The 21,818-nt window shown below is 40.0% G+C and overlaps 1 protein-coding gene across 2 annotated transcripts; it reads right to left on the bottom strand.

Annotated features, from left to right (window-relative positions):
* Positions 1–8,121: 8,121 nt before the first annotated feature.
* On the bottom strand, positions 8,122–20,494 carry LOC101742080 (glucose-6-phosphatase catalytic subunit 1). Of its 2 annotated transcripts, none has more exons than XM_012696473.4 (7): positions 20,343–20,494; positions 19,214–19,378; positions 17,918–18,109; positions 17,571–17,701; positions 15,931–16,127; positions 14,555–14,676; positions 8,122–13,375 (listed from the first exon to the last, which is right to left on the bottom strand). In XM_012696473.4, the coding sequence occupies exons 1-7, from the start codon at positions 20,363–20,365 to the stop codon at positions 13,156–13,158; spliced, it is 1,050 nt and encodes a 349-aa protein (XP_012551927.1). In that variant the 5' UTR covers positions 20,366–20,494; the 3' UTR covers positions 8,122–13,155. The 2 variants fall into 2 exon arrangements, with proteins under 2 accessions (XP_012551927.1, XP_004933252.1); XM_004933195.5 differs by having other exon boundaries at positions 20,239–20,457.
* Between the last annotated feature and the right edge of the window lie 1,324 nt (positions 20,495–21,818).

Consider the following 21,818-nt stretch of genomic DNA (forward strand, 5'->3'; position numbering starts at 1 on the left):
AGTTCTACAGGTATTTAATATAGCAGCTTTTTGTAGTTGCATGAAAGTGTTGGGTTTCAGAGGTTCCTCCCGATCCACTAACGGTGCTTCTAGGTACTTCAAGCACCGGTCACCGTTCTCGTCGAACCCGTCGCTTGCGACGAAGGGCTCGACAAGTAAATTAACTCTCAGACACAGCCCACTGAGTTTCTCGCCGGATCTTCTCAGTGGGTCGCGTTTCCGATCCGGTGGTAGATTCTGCGAAGCACGACTCTTGCTAGGGTTCGTGTTAGCATCGTTGTCAGGTTTGAGCCCCGTGAGCTCACCTACTAGTTACGGTTACGCTGGAATAGGCTCTCTAGGCTACCAGCTTAGGTAGGAAAAAAAAAAGGTTTCAGATCAAATAACTTCAGGCTGTGGTGGAGGTGCTTAGGGACAACGCCTGTGGTGGAAATGACTATTGGTACTATGTAAACTTTGTTATTATTATTATTCTCACCTTGGCCCCCCTCTCTCTTTCTCTCTGGTGGCGCCGGAGTCCGTTATCCCCCTCGACCGGGTATCCGTAAATAGATTCCCCAGTGTTAAAAAAAAAGGTATTTTGGGGGGAATTTTTATAGGGGGTTGGGTTATGGTGAGGTAAAGAACCTCTAACAAACCGAGCGCGACTAGTACCTTAGGCTATCAACAAGGTAAGTAGGGGGAAAAGATTCAAATCCCGCAGGCATGTAGGTACCAATTTTTGTTCACAATTCAAATTCAAATTCAAAATCATTTATTTCAACTTAGATGTCAGTATAACACACTTGTTGAATGTCAAAATATAAATAACCAAGTTAACTCTACCACCGGTTCCAAAAAAAGCCACAGTCCTGAGAAGAACCGGCGAAACAAACTCAGCGGGATTTTTTTGTTGTTTTATCTCAATTTTTTTTTTAATAAGTTAAAATATTTACAATAAACGAAAAAACAAGTCAAAAAATACAATTCAAAAAATACAATAAAAAATTAGATAAATGAAGGCCGGGAGCGAAGGCCTCATTCCCACGTAGTGCCATCTAGTAGATAATCCTTAACTTTATAATATGCCTTGTTGCACAAACGTTCCTTGACAGTTTTCTTAAATCTATGAACAGGTAGTAATTGAACGTTTTGTGGGATCTTGTTGAAAAGTTGTACACCCAGACCCCTAAAAGAGTTGCTTATTTTCTTAATTCGAGCCGCCGGCAACGCAAGCCTATGTTTGTTCCTAGTGTTCACATTATGCTAATCGCAGACTCTGGGGAATTCTTCAATGTTTTTACGCACGTCCAAGACGCTAAAGTTAGAATTTTGATTTCCTTAAACTTGTCCCTCAAGGATTCCCTCGGGTGCATATTATAAACAGCACGAATAGCCCTCTTCTGCTGGATGAAAATCGTTTCGACATCGGCAGCATTGCCCCATAGCAAGATTAAAATCAAATGCGTATAATACCCGTATTAATTGGTAATAAGGCGCGCTTCATTGATTACAATGAATCAAATTGTTTACTTAATTGTATGTATTAAGTAATCAATTTAATGTAATAATCAAATAAATAATCAAAATCAATGTAATAATAATAATAAAACATAACGTTCTTTTAATCGAAATAAAACAAGAAATTTATTACATTTGAATAACTTTATTTTACCCATTTAATTAATTTGCCAAATAAAACGTATTAATTATGGAGGGTAGAGATAAGGAGAACCGTCTCGTATGGGAGAAGCTTGAAAAAGTGTCCCACTTCCCGCCAAGTCTCTGTCATATATTACACAACTCTACAAAAAAAAATTATTTCACAGTGCCACTAGATGGCACTCGAGTCATAAACAGCGATCAGGTATTTTGTACAAGCCCAGAAAAATTTTAAATGTCCCGAAAGTGTAAATACGATGCTGATGCATTTTCCACTTCGATAAAGCGGCACGATACGAGAACCCTCTCATCGTGGCCGCCGGTAACTACATTCCCGATCCTGCGGAAAGAATGGAAAGCAGTCGACGTCGCCCAAAACACGTCATTTCAGATCCTCCCGATCCACTAACGGTGCTTTTAGGTACCTCAAGCACCGGTCATCGTTCTCGCCAAGCCCGTCGCTTGCGACGAAGGGCTCGACGAGTAAAGTAATCCCTCAGACACAGCCCACTGAGTTTCTCGCCGGATCTTCTCAGTGGGTCGCGTTTCCGATCCGGTGGTAGATTCTGCGAAGCACGACTCTTGGTAGGGTTCGTGTTAGCAACGTCGTCAGGTTTGAGCCCCGTGAGCTCACCTACTAGTTAAGGTTACGCTGGAATAGCCTCTCAAGGCTACCAGCTTAGGTAGGAAAAAAAAAGATTGTAGCAAACCGACCGGTACGTCACTCTCGCGGCCGTATGCCCGCTCGCTATACATAGTTAGCATCTATGTCGATCTTTTCAACAGTGTATAATCTATGTTCCGGGCGCTTCCGTTTTGAGTGTGAATAGCGTGCGCCCGCGTCTAAATGTAATTATTGTTTAAAATTGAAAATTGTTTGTGATAAAGGAAGATTAAAATTCGAAATTCGATATTGGTGACTAACCCATAGTTTTAAATACCCCTGAGATCTACCCCTCACTATATCTGGCTGCCCAACGTTTCCTAATTTTTTTCTTGCTTGGACTAACAAAATGGCGCGCACGCTTTTGTGAAAAATTTGCTAACTATTGTATGCTGTTGGTGCTTAATTGTAAAGAATGCCTTTAACTAGAAATCAAGATCGCCAGCAACGTCGCGAAGACGACGTTATTCCTGCTGCAGATGCAAATGCCAACGAAAATCACGAGGAGCATGACAGCCCCCATGATCGCCTCCACGCCGAATCACGTAGCAACAATTCTACGTTCAACTTGGATGATGTTTCAGCGTTGATGGCCTCGCTGCAACGTTCGCAGGCCGAAACATTTAAGAACATTATGTCGTACGTGATGGAACAAAGATCGTCGACTCCGGCACCTCCGCCGATGCCCCCAGTGAACGTAGATGGTACCTTGGCGCGTTGCAGAGCTTCTTTCAGCGGTGCACCTGGTGAATCTGTTGAGGCCTTTATAGATGCAATTGAAAGCTATACAGAATGCGTTCAAGTATCTGACGCTAACATCATACGAGGCCTAGCCATGCTTTTGTCTGCTGACGCAGCTACGTGGTGGCTAGGATTAAAGCATCACATCTCCACTTGGAACGAAGCCAAAGAAAATTTAATATATGCATATGGCACCCGCCTTCCACCACATAGAATATATTTGGAAATATTTGCTTCCCCGCAGGATAACGAAAACACAGACAAGTTTGTTGCTCGTATTCGTGCGCTTATGGCAAAGCTACCGCGGGATGATATTACTGAAAAAGTACAACTTGATATGATATACGGGTTGCTTCATAATAGAATACGCACAAGATTGCGCCGTGAAGAAATCACATCTTTCAATTCATTATTAAACCATGCTCGGAATATAGAAGATTCGATAGAGGAGACTCAATCGAGACCAGTGTCGTCCACTAGTGGTGTGCGTTCGATCCGTGCCCAGCCGGCCCAGGCTGCGAGTCGGCCTGAACCGTGCGCCGCTCGTGCGAGGGCCCCGGCGCCGCGCGCGCGCTTTCCAAACTCCGCCGCGGCCGTCGTGCCCGCCACCGCTGTGCCTGTCGCTGTCGCCCAGCCTGCCGCTGCCACGCCTGCCGCTGCTGTGCCAGGTTCTGCAGAGCAATTCGTGACCACGAAGAAACAGCGTCCAGTGTGCTCCTACTGCAAACGGTTTGGACATGCACGGGAACAGTGCCGTAAGTTAAACAACCGAGGTGAGCAAAGTCAATCTAACTTTTCCGAGGGTGTGCAAAATGACAATAATGCGTTTTATAGTGTTCAGTGTAATGTTAATAATACTAACACAATTAGTTCTAATTTACCTGTTCAGAATGCAATGTATGATGTTAAGCAGCATGACAAAAATAATTTTCTGAGTAATTTTGAATGTCAAAATTTTTGTAACCGGGATGCAAATATTAATTATGCTACCATTAACAGAGGCCCTACTTCCAGAAAATCTTATTTTCATGCCTGTAATGATTCTGTGTTAAAGAATATTAACTGTAATTGCACTAGTAATAATGAGATGCCAACCTTTTGTGATTCTCATGTTTTATATAATCAGGATGTTCGGACAAAGTGTAAAAATTTAAATATTTGTTATAACCAGGGAACTAGACCTAAATGTAAGAATTCATTTTTACCTTATAATCAAATAATTGAACCAAATTGTAATAATTTAAAATTTTCAACCAACCATGACTGTGACACAAAAGGCAGTAAGTGTAATTTTGGAAAAATTAACGAATGTGTGGAAATTGATAATTGTCTGAATTTTAATTATTGTACATGTGAGGGAAGTGTTGTAGCGTCCGTGTACGACCGTGAGAGTGATGATAGGTATTTGCATTTACGGCCTATTTTCAAAATTCAAGTTCTCGGTAAACAGGGTACTGCACTTATAGATACAGCAGCTAAGCATTGTATTGCTGGTCACACGCTGTATGCTCTCCTTCTGCATAAGGGTCACCCTCTTACTCCCTCCACTAGGCGAGTCAAACTTGCTGATGGGCATGTTCGGAATATGGATGTATTGACAACCATATTACCAGTGAGGTTAGAACACATAGTGATTGATATTCCATTTATAATCTTCCCTGATTCTAATGATAATGAAACTTTACTGGGTATTGATTTTATTAATGCTGCCAAAGTTATTATTGATTTTCATCGTCATGAATGGTATTTTAGTACTGATGCTAAGGTGCATTATAAATTACTTTTTGAACCTATGTCTCCTGGTGTGTGCATAGCTTCTACTAACATGCTTCGGGATGATGAAGGCATGCACTTGCAATCAGCTGAGCGCCAAGCATTATCTGAGTTCCTTATTCGGCATGAAAGTATTTTTACAGCAGGGGGAGGTCCGACACCATTCATAGAACATTGCATAGACACTGGAGATCACCCCCCGATAGCTGTGCCGCCCTATCGCCTTAACCCTTCCAAGAAGGAGACGATGAAGAATGAAATAGAGAAGATGCTGGCAGATGACATCATTGAAGAGTGCGAATCCGCCTGGTGCTCTCCTGCATTGATGATACCGAAGTCCAATGGTAATGTAAGATTCTGCGTGGATTACAGGCGCTTAAATGAAGTAACCAAATCGGATACTTACCCACTCCCACGCATTGATGATCTTCTCCAGAGTACGAAGAAGAATTGTTACATGACCACAATAGACCTTCGTTCTTCATATTGGCAAGTTATGGTCCGAGAAGCAGACAGAGACAAAACAGCTTTTGTCTGCCCCCTAGGCACTTACCGTTTTAAAAGAATGCCGTTCGGCTTGAAGAATGCGCCGGCGACTTTCCAAAGGCTTATTGATCGTCTACGCTCCTGTGCTGCTTTGAAGGATGTTACAGTACTTGCTTATCTAGACGATTTGTTAATTATTTCAGAAGGATTCCAGCAACACCTACAAGATCTGGAAGCTGTTTTTAGTCGTTTGTCTGAATTTAAACTTCACGTAAAGAGAGAGAAGTGCACTTTTGCCAAAGAAAGGGTCCGTTATCTGGGCCACGTCATCACTCCAGACGGTGTGTCTCCTGACCCTGAGAAGGTCAGTGCTGTCCTTGATATGCTGGAACCATCTAATCTAAAACATTTAAGAACTTTTCTCCAAACATGCTCTTGGTTCAGGAAGTTTATTCCAAACTTTTCAAAGATAGCAGAACCGCTTACTCGACTGACCAAGAAGAATTACACATGGAGCTGGGGACCTGAACAAACACAGGCATTCAAAGAATTGAAGCGTCTGCTGACCACGGCGCCCGTACTTGTTCAAGCGAATTTTAAACAACCCTTAGTACTGCGTACCGACGCGAGCAACTATGCACTTGGCGCAGTTTTAGCTCAAGGGGAAGGCAAGGATGAAAGGCCTATCGAGTATGCTAGCCGCCTACTCACCGCAGCGGAGCGCAACTACTCTACTACAGAACGGGAAGCGCTTGCTGTAGTCTGGGCCGTGGAGCGTTTCAGGCCATACCTCGACGGCCAACCAATTATTATAGGCAGTGACCACCAACCCTTGCGTTGGTTGCTTTCTTTAAAGTCTCCTGCTGGTAGGTTGGTCCGTTGGGCGCTTAAACTCCAAGAATTTGACATCAGATTCGAGTACACCCCAGGAAAAGCTAACGTTGTCGCTGACACGTTAAGTAGACCGATCTGTTCCAACGAAACACAAAATAACTGCGGCATCTGTTCTGTCATTTGCGACCTGCCCACCAAGTCACCTACCCAGTTACGTCAAGACCAGTTGACTGATCCGGAAATACAGAAGATCGTCACAGAACTGGAAGGAGTGGATGAACTTGCTGCTAAAAGATGGTCAGAAAGAGGATTTCTAATGGAACAAGGTGTTTTATATCGACTTAATCCGGATTCTGATGCCGAGGCCCCACAATTAGTCATTCCTGCCCATCAAGTGACCGACGTTCTCAAAGAGCTTCACGATGCCCCTACCGCTGGACATGCAGGAATTGACCGGACTTACCAACAAGTCTCACGTCTGTTCTACTTCACAGGAATGAGAAGAATCATAACCGACTATGTAAAGGCATGTATCCATTGTCAACGCTATAAGGCTGCTAATACCAAGCCTCCAGGTCTATTGCAGACGCCGGTGATGAACCAGCGCAACGAGGTCTTGGCAGTTGATCTTTTCGGCCCGTTACCACCTGGAAAACAGGGGGAGCGTTGGATCTTGCTAATAGAAGATACTGCTACGAGGTGGACAGAACTTTTCCCATTGAAGGAAGCTACTGCTGAGGCGTGTGCACATGTCCTCATAGAGGAGTATTTTATGAGGTTCGGTCTTCCACGCCGACTAGTTTCTGATAATGGCGTACAATTTATTTCGGCAGTCATGCGTCAATGCATGTCCATCCTGGGGATAAAGCAAAACCTTATCCCTCTCTATCACCCAGAAGCAAACCCCGCCGAACGTAAAAACAGAGATCTTAAGACTTTATTAGCACAACTCGTGGAATGTGACCACACTTCCTGGCCAAACATGTTACCAGTGATTCGATTCGCTCTTAATAACGCTAAATGTCGCACCACAGGTATGTCACCTGCTTACTTGTCATTTGGCAGAGAGATGAGGTCCCCCACAGAAGTCGCCCATGACCTTCGTGCTGTTCTAGACAAAGATAACTTTGTTCCCCAAATAACTCCCTATCTCAGGAAATTTGTTAACTCCTTTTCAGCGGTGCGCGAACGTGTAGAGACGCTTCAAGATAAAGCTAAAGGGTATGCTGATCGTTCGAGACGGCCCATTGAAACATTCAACGAAGGTGACATGGTTCTCATCAAATCACATGTCCTCAGTAAGAGCGCTAATGGCCTTACTTCTAAGTTTGTTCCAAAACGCGATGGTCCGTATCGCATCGTTAAAAAGGTCAGCCCTACTACTTACCACGTCGCGCATGTTGACAAACCTGATGAAGTTTTAGGGAAATATCATGTGAACGATCTCACTCTATACCGTGAGAATCAGAGTGATGCTCTTCCGCGGCCGGTGATGCCTAAAAAGAAACGTGGTCGTCCCCCAAATAATGTTAAAACAGATTCTCGAGTTCCAGGGCATATGACGACACGGCATGCTGAACCATGTGCTGAAGCTCCACGTCTTTCTCCCGCAGCTGGTGGTATGGTTGGTCTTGCGCCTGTCCCTCAGCCCAGTAGTAATGAGATGCTAGTCCAGGAGCGAGGGCGTCCTCCAGGACTAGAGGGGGAGTATGTAGCAAACCGACCGGTACGTCACTCTCGCGGCCGTATGCCCGCTCGCTATACATAGTTAGCATCTATGTCGATCTTTTCAACAGTGTATAATCTATGTTCCGGGCGCTTCCGTTTTGAGTGTGAATAGCGTGCGCCCGCGTCTAAATGTAATTATTGTTTAAAATTGAAAATTGTTTGTGATAAAGGAAGATTAAAATTCGAAATTCGATATTGGTGACTAACCCATAGTTTTAAATACCCCTGAGATCTACCCCTCACTATAAGATGCATTTTGTTTCATATGTGGTCAATTTATTAAAGTTCAAAAGCAAACTGTTTCACGCCATGTATTTTTTTTTCGTCTAATTACGATCTAAAATATCGCAATTTTATGCTTTGCAATCAAAGTAAAATTTGGTGTACACCCGTGTTATTAGTGCACAAATTCCTTATGAAGAAATTGCTACACCGGTAACGCCATCTATCGCCGAATAGCCCGAACGAATATCAAAGAAACTCGTAACATCGAGAAAGCTCGTGATGTACAACGCCATCTATTGTCAGACAGCGGAAACACGCATCGAAGCTACTCGACCTGCCCAAAATGTTCTCGATAAATCTAGGGATGCCGTATCGACTATAAAAGCGTTGCAGAGATGGCACGCAGTCAGTGAGTTAGCGATTCTACTCGACGCGAAACAGCGAACGGATCACCTGAAGCGAAGCGGAAGAAGTAAATTGAGAATTTTAAAGTATTCGTTAAATTTCAATTTGTATTTCGGTAGAATTTTTATTTATCCCGAAGCCCAGGGCGTAACAAAAAAAAGCATGTCTTTGATTTTTTTTATCGGAGTCGAAAAACATAAAATAAAAAAATACTTTCACAGTTTAAGCTCGCCTTTATTTTTGTAATTGAAAACTATATTTTCGACTGTTTTGTAAAGCATTTCAAAAAATCGAAAATAATATCGACGCTTGTAAGGCAAACGTGACTAAGCGACAATGCGTGAACTTTACAGTAGACTAATTTAAAGTTGAAATAACTGAAAACAAAATTCTATTTTAACGAATCTATCTAGCTGTAGGATTGAAATGATTTTAACAGACCTAGAAATATATATTTTTTTGCGCATCGAATACGGTTATTGCCTATCATTTATGTACAAAGCAGTTATTGTCGCTTAGTCACGTTTGCCTTTCAAGCGTCGATTGTGATTACAATTGAGAACAATAAACGCGCGATTACACCGTAATAGTGACATTGACTATGTCATTGTATCTTGTTCTTACTTCCTACTCTAACACTATCGCTATTTCACTGAGCTTTCCAACATTAAGGCGAACACTTTTTCAACTTGTCCCCTATACGAGATAGTGCTCCTTATCTCTACCCGTCACACAACAAACACAAAACAAACCGTTTGTAAATAACAAAGACGTACCCTCAAACAAAATAAAGAATTAACACTTAAAAAAATCAACATCAAGATTAATGTCAAAAAGGACTTTACGTCACTGTCACTGTCACTGTCACTATGACATTTCCGTGTATTTTCCGTTTGCCGCAAACAAAAAAAATGTTTCGAGTAAATATTTAAAAAATGTGTCGAGTAAATATTTATTAATATCTTCTAATCTATGGGGATAATCTTTGGTAATTATATTTTAAAAAAAAAGTAACAAAACTTTCTCAAGGTACCCGCATTTAAAAAAAAATACAATGATTACAGTAACTGTGGGTAGTCTTGCTTACTTTTAGACATTCATGTCAGCTTCATTGGCAGAAAACCAAAAAATCGTTACAGGCTCATATCGAATTATATTTCCCAATATTTAATGATGGTCACGAATGATTTTATACCACGTATAAAATATACATTTGGTGATAAAAAAAATAAAAAAAATTAAAAAAGTTATTGAAGCAAAAAACGTCGCAAAATGGATGTAAATGGCGGTTCTCGGTCCATTGTGAGTTGTGGATCAATTATTTAAAGATACGGACACGGAAAGTGCATTTATTATATAACTAGCGACCCGCCCTTGCTTCGCTTCGGAAACATTACATTTTATTATTGATAGCCGAGTCCCGCGATGTTACCCGCGGTTATTTTCGTACTGCGGGTGACGCCGCAGGGCGAAGCTACTCTAAAAACAGTAGCCTAACTCCTTATATCATCAGCTACCTATCAGTGAAAGTCTCATCAAAATCGGTCCAGCCGTTCCAGAGATTAGCCGGAACAAACAGACAGATAAAAATTATAAAAAAAAATGTTATTTTGGTACCTTTATATACCTAGTCAGGTCATAAGTATTGTCACACAGTAAAAACTTTTCTTTTAGAATGCTGGCCACAAAAAAGTTTATTGGATTCGAATTTCGAATTGTTCATGAAAATAAAAATGTATACTTTTAGAATTTTACTCATTTTTAAATATGGAGTGGACGCTTAAAGAAAACCGTGTTGCAGTTATTGCGTTGCATCGTTGCGGTTACGCGCCAATTCAAATTTTTAACATACTGAAAATTTTGAATATAACCAAAAGATTCGTTTATCGTACCATCAAACGATACAATGAAGACTCTAGTGTAGATGACAGGTCAAGAAGTGGTCGCCCTCGGTCTGTTAGGACTCCAGCAGTGATAAAAGCTGTGAAGGCGCGAATTCAAAGAAACCCCAAACGTAAGCAGAAACTGTTGGCCCTTCAGATGGGGTTAAGCAGAACCACGGCGAAAAGGGTGTTAAATGAAGACTTAGGGCTACGGGCATATCGAAGAAAAACAGGACATTGTTTGAATGCTCGTCTAATGGACCTGAGACTGAAGAGATGCCGCGCTTTGTTGAAGCGGTACGCGGGAAAAAAATATCGGGAAATTCTTTTTTCGGATGAAAAAATTTTTACCGTAGAAGAGAGCTACAACAAACAAAATCATAAGGTGTACGCACACAGTAGTGAAGAAGCGAGCAACCGTATTCCGCGTGTCCAACGAGGTCATTTTCCATCCTGGCTCATGGTATGGTTGGGAGTTTCTTATTGGGGCTTAATAGAGGTACATTTTTGTGAGAAAGGTGTAAAAACGAATGCAGTTGTGTATCAAAATACAGTCCTGACGAACCTTGTGGAACCTGTTTCTCATACCATGTTCAATAACAGGCACTGGGTATTCCAACAAGATTCGGCGCCAGCTCATAGAGCGAAGAGCACACAAGACTGGCTGGCGGCGCGTGAAATCGACTTCATCCGGCACGAAGACTGGCCCTCCTCCAGTCCAGATTTGGATCCGTTAGATTACAAGATATGGCAACACTTGGAGGAAAAGGCGTGCTCAAAGCCTCATCCCAATTTAGAGTCACTCAAGACATCCTTGATTAAGGCAGCCGCCGATATTGACATGGACCTCGTTCGTGCTGCGATAGACGACTGGCCGCGCAGATTGAAGGTCTGTATTCAAAATCACGGAGGTCATTTTGAATAAACTTTAGTGTCATAAGAATCTATGTTTTGTTAAGTTCATTTTGGTATATGAATGGTTACATAATGAATAAACTTGTTTCAATTATTTTACATTAAACATGTGACAGAATTTATGACCTGACTAGGTATATTCATATGGTACATGTAAAAAGCGGTTATTTAAATATTACAAACACACAATCCAATTTTATTTATATGTATAGATTAATAGTAAAATTGTGCGTATCAGCTTCGACGTGCCATTGGAATTTACTCTTTAAGTCATTGAACATAAAAACAAACAAACTAGGTTACCCGATGCTTCTCTTGCATAAATTTATAAAGATTCGACAAAGTATTACACATAGATCGCGTTACTTAAACAAGATACGTGCTGCCATCTATTGTCGAATTTCGAAATATTTTTTATTTTTTTAATTATTTGAAATACTAATTCATAACATTAATAATTATTCATAAAACGTCATCTATGTCAATTTTCAGTACTACATCCTCAATTTTCAGTACTACTTCCTCAATTTTGCAGTCAAATGTTATTACATTACTAAATGAGAGATGTTAAGACATTTCACTTAACCGACACTAGATGGAGCTAGGCAATTCGATATAGTTTTTACTATGGAGGATAGAGGTAAGGAGAACCGTCTCATATGGGAGAAGCTTGAAAAAGTGTCCCACTTTCAGCACTAAATATCAGTACAAAAATCCTCCAGAATGGCGCTAGCATAGGCACAGGGTATGAAATGAATTGAGCAGTCGTTAACTGATTGAAGTATGCTGAGTTAGGAAATTTATATATATTTAATGATTAGAGTAGTTAGTGACAGTGTAATATACAAGACCTCACATGTTTACGTAGTCCAAACTAATTTCGTCAATATAACCTAAAATTATTGCTGTGGTAAAACGTGGAGACATCGATTGCATTTTCTTATCAGCTTTAAATAAAATACTTTTTGTGATTTTGTAGTGCTTACAGTTCCTTCTTCCTTTTTTATTTCTCCATCTTATTCTAATAACTTTCAGCGCCTTTTTTAAAATTTACCCGGTTGCTACAGTAGCGCCACCCTTATTTAGCAGATTTTAACGGACACTTTTTCACACACAGAGACGGTTCTCCTTACCTCTACCCTCCAATTATTACGTAAATGTGCTAATATTAATAATAATTGTACGGAGAAGTTAATGATTTATTTTGCACTCAATTTTATTTCCCCATCATATTTGCCTGAGTCTTTAACACTAATCATACCAACACTTACTGGTACCTATTTCTACCATAACGGGTAGATAACGGTATACGACAAGTATTACTCAAAATAAACAAAACAAAACAAACAAAAAAGTATAATAACTGTAGTAGAAAAGTCGTGAAGTCAAAAGTGCAATAACAAAATGGGTCAAAATGGGTCATTTGACCCAGTATGTTTAGTGTTAAACGAAATACTATTCATAAAGAGAGTAAACTCAGAAAATAGGGTTTTAAGCAATTAAACTCTACCGACCAAACGGAACTTTTTTTTTTTTTAATGTTAAAGGCTGTTTTTTTCTTATCCTTTGCCATAAGGGATTCCCCGGCCGCCATGTTTTCATATCGACGCTTCAAAGGCAAACGTGACTAAGCGACAATGCGTGAACTTTACAGTAGACTAATTTAAAGTTTAAATACCTGAAAAAAATTCTATTTTAACGAACCTAGCTGTAGGATTGAAATTATTTTAATAGAACTAGAAATATATATTTTTTTGCGCATCGAATACGGTTATTGCCTATCATTTATGTACAAAGCAGTTATTGTCGCTTAGTCACGTTTGCCTTTCAAGCATCGATATGAAAACTCAATCTCTTCACTCAATCGTTTTTGCTTTTCGTAAATGGCCACATGGCGATCGCCGGGACCGCTCTGAGCAACAGCATGGGCTTAAAGAAGCACAGCGCGTAATGCACAGCGTAATACTGGAGAGTATTCGACGTGCATATATTGTCTTTCACGTGCTTATAGCCGTAGAGGACTAGGGATGTCGCGAATATCGATATTAATATCGATCTGTCTTTAGAGTTGTGTCGATACCTGCGTTGGGAAAAAGAAAACTACTGTTTAAACTTTTTTAAAGTTACGGTACCTAAATATGGTATAAAGTATTTATTGACAGTGACATTCTAATTACCTGACCGAGGGTCGTGGGTTCGATTTTCACATTGAACAAACATTATTGTGATGATTTACTTTTCTGTTATCTTTGTCTGCTATTTATTTATACATTAAAACGTATATAAGGATATGGCTCCCGTAATCACTGGTGGTAGGACCTATTGTGAGTCCGCACGGGTAGGTACCACCGCCCTGCCTATTTCTGCCGTGAAGCAGTAATGCGTTTCGGTTTGAAGGGTGGGGCAGCCGTTGTAACTACACTGAGACCTTAGAACTTATATCTCAAGGTGGGTGGCGCATTTACGTTGTAGATGTCTATGGGCTCCAGTAACCACTTAACACCAGGTGGGCTGTGAGCTCGTCCACCCATCTAAGCAATAAAAAAAAAAAAATAAAAAAAAATTTCAGTTGATCCTAGTTTTGGGGCCAGACGACCGTACGAGACTTGTCCCTGGTCATCATTACTATCATTAGAGATTCCAATGTTTTAGTAGAGCACACTGCTACTCCAAGTGGGTGTGAAGTTCCGATTTTGAAGTATATGAAACTTGTTAACCAACCGCGCCACATCCACCTAGTGATGTCTATGGACCGATAATGCAATGCAACAGTGTTCGAATCCCGCAGGCGGGTACCAATTTTTTTAATGAAATACGTACTCAACAAATGTTCACGATTGACTTCCACGGTGAAGGAATAACATCGTGTAATAAAAATCAAACTCGCAAAATTATAATTTGCGTAATTACTGGTGGTAGGACCTCTTGTCCGCGCGGGTAGGTACCACCGCCCTGCCTATTTCTGCCGTGAAGCAGTAATGCGTTTCGGTTTGAAGGGCGGGGCAGCCGTTGTAACTAAACTGAGACCTTAAAACTTATATCTCAAGGTGGGTGGCGCATTTACGTCGTAAATGTCTATGGGCTCCAGTAACCACTTAACACCAGGTGAGTTCGTCCACACATCAAAGAAATTTAAAAAAAAGTTCCGATTTTGAAGTATAGGAAACCGCACCGCATCCACCTAGTGATGTCCATGGACCGATAACGGCGGTTGCTCAGCTAAAAAAAAACATAAATTGAGTGGAACCGAACGCCGTACCTTGCGACGGCCGGCGTCACAGTCAGCGCCCAGCCGAGGAGGTAAGCTGTCGATTCGACCAGGGCATACAGCGGGGTGGTGGAAACGTGGATATCTTCAGGAGTCTCGCACCAACGGAAAGCCTGCAAAATTTGATTACGAGATTACTCTTGAGTTAGGTAGGCAGCGGCTTGGCTGCGCCCCTGGCATTGCTGAAGTCCATGGGCGACGGCAAGCACTCACCATCAGGTGGGCCGTATGCTCGGCTGCCTACAAGGGCAATAAAAAAAAAAGAAGTTAACTGGACCCCGCACGGATAGGTTCCACGGTCCTGACTATTTCAACTACGAAACTCCCGTACGAAGGAAACAAACATTGCGCAATAACAAAACCGTGACGTCATTCTTTTGATTACTTAAGGGGCGTCCATTAATTACGTGATGCGTTTTTGAGAATTTTTTGACCCCCTCTCCCTCCTTGGTGAGATATCGTAAGATTTTTCTCAACTCCCTTCCCCCACTCTGGTGGTAGGACCTCTTGTGAGTCCGCACGGGTGGGTACCACCACCCCGCCTATTTCCGCCGTGAAGGAGTAATGCGTTTCGGTTGGAAGGGTGAGGTAGCCGTTGTAACTATACTGAGACTTTAGAACTTATATCTCGAAGTGGGTGGCGCATTTACGTTGTAGATGTCTATGGGCTCCAGTAACCACTTAACACCAGGTGGGCTGTGAGCTCGTCCATCCATCTAAGCAATAAAAAAAAAACTCCTCTAATCTCACGCAAGATTCTTCAAAACTTCTATTTGGACGGTACGCGTGATGGATTATTGAGAAAAAAAAACTTGCTCCCAAAAGAACTTCTAAGACCCCCCTTCCCCGTAAATGAGATTTGGAAAGATTTAGCTTGACCCCCCCCCCCCCCCTAGATCACCTCACGTAATTAATGGACACCCCTTACTCCAACCAAACGATCTTGATCCTGGAGGACGTTAGAGGTACATTAGAAGTTTCAGAACTATTGCATCGTGGTCAGTCCTTCACGCGTGTGCAAAAATTGTCAAGTTGATCAGACATTTAGAAGTCGGCGAAAATGACCTTCAAATACACCGTTAGATACAGCTATACAAAGCTAACAGAAGCGGGTTGTTGAAAATAACGAAGACTTGCTAGGATCTCAGAGCAAGTAGCGATTCGCGTTGTGAGTATCACCGCAAATTGATACATCATACAGGATAAACTTCACAATTGACGGCAGGCAGCGACTTGGCTCTGTCCCTGGCATTGCTGAAGTCCATGGGCGACGGTAACCACTCGCCATCAGTTGGGCCGTATGGTCACCAACAATGATAATCACTAAATATCTCTGGACAACGAGAAAGGTCACATAGTCCCATTACCAGTTTGATGGTGTACTGGGGATCGCATCCGCACGCCACTAGGCCGTAGTAGGTGAGGACGGCAATGACAGTGGCGATGCCGGCGGCGAGCGCATGTCGGCGGATCAGCGCGCCCCCCCCGGTCCCCGCGCGCCCCCCCCACTGCCAGATGCAGGGGTCCGACACGTACAGACAGAGGGCCGGGGCCATGAACGAACCTGGATAATTAATGTTTTCACCATCGATATCTCGCCGTCTTTGAGCAATTAACACATTGGGCAGATAGTAAATATACTTATGAAAAAAAAAAGTGCGTGCGTACAAAGTACACATTTCAGAAGTGAAACTTTTTTGGCGAACTAATTTATAAGTCTTGCTTATATTTATACAAACTAGAGGTCCCGCAGTAGTCGAAATTCGACTAAAATTAATTGGAATTGTAAGTTTGTACACATTTATGTTTGATGTTTATACATCTATAATCACAAATTTCGCCAAGGCTACACTATAAAAATATTAATAAATACAAACAAGATTTAATCTATTCTCAATTTGACAACAGACGTCAAGAACAAAAGTTTGACAATAAATAGTATGCATGCGTGTGTGCGTCAAATACATGGTATGTAGTGTGTGTAAGTTTTTCTTTATTGATTTAATGTATCTTTTATGCGTTATTTAAAAAAAATATTAGCATTGTGCACTTCTTCTCTATATTCTCTATAAGTGTGGAAAATTTCATACTCCTCCGTCCGCGCAATTTTCGTAAAAAGGGATACAAAGTTTTTGCTTCACGTATTAATATATAGATCTAAAACTTTAGATTTCCGAGACTTAGAGGAAGGGAAAAAGGAAGATATGTTCCCGCCAAAAGTCTGTCAAATGTCAATCTCAAACCTCAGTGTTGACAGTCACATTATGTTTAGATTTCTAAATTGTAAATGACTAATATTCTGCCAATTGAATTGACTAATTTAATTTCATGCTATTTGATTAAAGTTCCAAATTCTTTTCCTTTCATTTCAATTCTTATTAACCTTTATCACAAAAAAAATATAAAATATTAGGCTGTATGGTATGATACATTTGCCTTTCCAGTTGAAAAAATACAACAACTACTACTACTGACATTTGACAAGTACTTCATTTCAATAGTAGTTTGATGTCACTTCCGTTGCGTACCTGCGTGGCGTTCTGTTAAAATTTTACCCTCATGCGCCTAAAGAAGTTTCACTTCAAAAAAAAACTTGGACAGCAAACACGTTTCAATAAACTAAAAAATAAAAAAAAACATGTCCGCAATTCACACGTGGCCGAAGTGAAACCGTAAAAAATTGTACTACTGGTGGTAGAACCTCTTGTGAGTCCGCACGGGTAGCTACCACCGTACTGCCTGTTTCTGCCATGAAGCAGTGATGCGTTTCGGTTTGAAGGGTGGGCCAGCAGTTGTAACTATACTGAGACCTTAGAACTCATATCTCAGGGTGAGTGGTGGAATTACGTTATAAATGTCTATGGGCTCCACGTAGTAACCACTTTATACCAGGTGGGCTATGAGCTCGTCCACCCATCTAAGCAATAAAAAACCAGAAAGGAGAGGAGGTGGCTCATTCTGACCTTTAGAACCACCCGTACAATCTAGCAGAAACAGTACATCTCACCGATCAGCGCCCCGAGAAGACACTGGTGCGGGAAATGGGTAGCCACGTACATCCTGGCCAGCATCACGGACCCGAGACCCACCACGAACAACGTGTAGCCGACGTATTTCCACCACCAGAGGCGGAACTTTCTGGAAGCAAGTTTTTTTTTTAGACGTTTTGTGGTTACCACCCACCTTGAGATATAAGTTCTAAGGTCTCAAGTATAGTTACGACGGCTGTCCCACCCTTCAAACCGAAACGCATTACTGTTTCACGGCAGAAATAGGCAGCGTGGTGGTACCTACCCGTGTGGACTCACAAGAGGTCCTACCACCACTTATCAGTCTATCATTCTGAAATCATACCTGTCATTCATGAAATGTTCTGCCCACATTAAGAAGAGTACAAGCAGAGCACTAGCGGTCGCTGTGTGTCCAGAGGGGCTGCCCGGACCCGTCTCACAAGTCTGTGGGTATTGTCGCAGTCTTGGACGGTGGATACCATCGTAGAACGAAGTCTCCCTCACCCACCAATAGGGTCGGTCTTCTAGAAGCCACCTTTGTGAATAGAAAAAAAAGAGAAAATAATGCTATTTAAAATATTATTGAAATGATAATCCTCCTACTCATATCTATCAATAAATATAATTATTGATACTATACTGGGGTGGATGCACCCTTTTTGAATTTTTTTTAGTTGGATTTTCTATAAAAATCTGTTTTTTGTTATTTTTTTTAAACTATTTTTATTAAATATGGTGTTTATGGTTAATTAAACATCCACATGTCAATAATAAGCTATAAATTAGTACAGTGGTTCAAATAAGCTATTAAAATTGAGAGCTATGGCCAACAAAAATCACTCATCCTGATTATCCTAGTAAGCATAACAAGTCTGTTTAAAATATTGAATTATCATTGGTCCTTGATGGTTCAAATATATGTATGAAACATATATAACATATGCATGAAAAAAGCATATTAAATAAAACCCAATAAATGTGTGATATCTATGGGCTCCAGTAACCACTTAACAGCAGATGGGCCATTAGCCAAAACCATATACAATGTGTTTAAATAAATGTGTGTAAATAATGATAGAGGGGAATGTTCAATATGACTTGTATGTAATTGTTCTAACTTTATTTATTGCTTAGCTTTATGCATTGACATTGTGTGATCTGTGATCGCTGGTAACACTGAACACCAGGTAGGTTAAAAACATCTTTCTCAAATGAAAGTTATTTTATGTGACAATCTAAGAGAAATAGAGTTTGTTTCATCCATGTTATGTCGATAAAACCACTCAATACTTAAATCATACTCCACAGTTAAAAAAATTATAATTTGCGTAATTACTGGTGGTAGGAAGGACCTCTTGTGAGTCTGCACGGGTAGGTACCACCACCCTGCCTATTTCTGCCGTGAAGCAGTAATGCGCTTGGGTTTGAAGGGTGGGGCAGCCGTTGTAACTATACTTGAGCCCTTACAACATATATTTCAATGTGGGTGGCGCATTTCAGTTATAGATGTCTATGGGCTCCAGTAACCACTTAACACCAGGTGGGCTGTGAGCACATCCAATCAATAATCAATAAAAAAAAGTTTTTTGGTCATTCTCATTTTCCTACACATTATCATTAAAACATTATCATTGTTCACCATTTCATAACAGCATTCAGCCAACCACCGAAGGCCATGCAGAGCAATAGTTGAGCAGCAAACACAGAGTCCACGATGGAGAGCAGCGGGAATAGTATCTCGGTCGTATGATGTGGATTTGAGACATGGTTGACTAGTTTAAAGTAACCCTCAGAACCTTCAAACCTGGAAATGTAGAGCAAAGTAAAACAAGGATATGTTGCATAGAAGAGAAACTGTCTCACAAATAGCTTAAACCTCTGAGTTTGATTGTTTGCAAGTAAGACATTGGTAACCATTTATAATGAACTAAGTCATCTACAGCTAAAATTAGTTATTGAAATAAAAAAGATCAAATACCAAGAAAAATATTGTGAATTAAGGCTATATTTTTTATACTTTTTTTTATTAACTTGAATGCTATGAGTACAGTTTAAAGTTTATCAAGTCAGGAATCAATATAACTGCTATTTTAATTGAATATTCTAATTTATTTATGAGATCAAAGCCTCCTTAGTGATCCCAATACTGAATAAACATAAAAAGATATACAGATATAATAATCTTATTAGAATAATAGCTACATCAGTTAACTTTTCATAATTGATTTGCAACCAGATGAATATTGAATTTTTTCTCCCTACTTCTAACAATAATGTATGGTTTTGTGATGCAATGCATACTGCTAACATGATTTGCGATTTTATTTATTAACAAAAGAGGTTTTAATGTTTATTTATATTTAGATTAAATTTCATAAATAAAAAAACTGAAAATATGAATTGTTATATTACATTAAAATATGATTAGCCTTAGTGCGTTTTACTACCTAGTCTAAATATTGACAGATTATTTAGCCTTCAGTATTTGAGACGCCGAATAAAAATGTCAATAAAACATTAAGTTGTAGTTTATTAGTGAAAATAGAACAAAAACTATCCGGTTTTTTCTGTTCAAATTAAGTGCTGATGATTTAAAAAATGGGTGGTTGTATTCATGGCTCTAGCAATGATGCGGCAGAGTTTATAAGCAAGTTATACTTTTACCAATCTTGAACAAATTCAATACAGGACACGCCTAATGCGTATAATCGCTCCATCGCGGATACTGAGTAAATTATATTTGTTTTAAATTATCATAATTTTATTACACTTCGTTCTTTTTTTGTTCCATTACATAATTTCGGAAGGGTTATTCATTGCTTATCGAAAATAATCAAAACATTGTTACGTTATTACATGCTGGAATTTGATTTAAATGTCAAATGTCAAAATGTCATACTTCTAGAATTACAAAGAAAATGTTGAAAAAAACACTAGGTTAAAAATATCAAAATATATTTATAATTTAATTAGATTTACTACACAAATAACACATTTACATAAAACGTAACATAATAATGTAACAATTTATTTTGACTGTTTGTAAACCTGTTAGTTTGTTACACCTATCTAGCGACAAATAGAAGAACTATCAGTTTTTTTTTTATTAACAAATATTCGACACTAGATGGCAGTACGACAAAGCTTATCACTAACAAAATATGTTTCAATTAGTATGTAGTAATTAGTTTGAGTTCTTACCTTATTGGAATCTATACGTAACAAATTGAATTTTAACCAACTTTCATAAATAGAACTAGCAGGAAAAAAATCGGTAAATCGTTTTGAAACTATTAAAACTATATTAAACTACAGTTCTCTACTGAAAACATTGATTTAAATTAAAACCAACCATGAATATAAGGTTTAAAAAGGAAGACGCAGTGAATCAAAAATAATAAACGCTTTAGTGGCTGAATTCTCAGTTGCTAGTCTCAACTGGTTAGATGGCGCTGTAGGGTCTACGAGGATTATACATTAATAATTGAATATTATTTCTTCGACCGTGATACAGCGCAACGCTTAAGTTTTGCTTTGAAGTTTAAAACTAGCTGTTAAATTCGGATTCACTCGGCCGAATTACAAAACATAAAATACCTAATCTATAAATCTATATTGTGTCATTGTTTAGTATTACTAGAATTATTTAGGTGCCTTAGACCTAAATGTCAAACAAAATTGTTATTACAAAAGCGATTTTTTTGTTTTAATGAATTTAAATGCTAGTTCTTTCAGTTTCATATTAAACAGACCGATGGATTATTATGATTGGTTTTTAATACGCTTTTTTTTTATTGCTTAGATGGGTGGACGAGCTCACAGCCCAGCTGATGTTAAATGGTTACTGGAGCCCATAGACATCTACAACGTAAATGCGCCACCCACCTTGAGTTATAAGTTGTAAGGTCTCAGTATAGTTACAACGGCTGCCCCACCCTTCAAACCGAAACGCATTACTGCTTCACGGCAGAAATAAGCAGGGCGGTGGTACCTACCCGTGTGGACTCACAACAGGTCCTACCAACAGTAATTACGCAAATTATAATTTTGCGGGTTTCACTTTTATTACACGATGTTATTCCTTCACCGTGGAAGTCAATCGTGAACATTTGTTAAGTACGTATTTCATTAGAAAAATTGGTACCCGCCTGCGGGATTCGAACACCGGTGCATCGCTTCAACACGAATGCACCGAACGTCTTATCTTTTAGGCCACGACGACTTTATTAGCTTCAGACGTATGT

The sequence above is a fragment of the Bombyx mori genome, chromosome 2, assembly GCF_030269925.1.
Source record: "Bombyx mori chromosome 2, ASM3026992v2".
NCBI classification, from domain to species: domain Eukaryota; kingdom Metazoa; phylum Arthropoda; class Insecta; order Lepidoptera; family Bombycidae; genus Bombyx; species Bombyx mori.

Bases quoted from the DNA above. Each gene is read 5' to 3' on its own strand.
- LOC101742080 (XM_004933195.5), bottom strand. From the start codon at position 20,291: ATGGAGCGATTATACGCATTAGGCGTGTCCTGTATTGAATTTGTTCAA. The intron at 19,379-20,238 runs GTAAAAGTATAA...CTACATTTCCAG, and splicing joins ATTGAATTTGTTCAAGATTG to GTTTGAAGGTTCTGAGGGTT. The intron at 14,677-15,930 runs GTAATGGGACTA...CAAATTTTGCAG, and splicing joins CCCAGTACACCATCAAACTG to GCTTTCCGTTGGTGCGAGAC.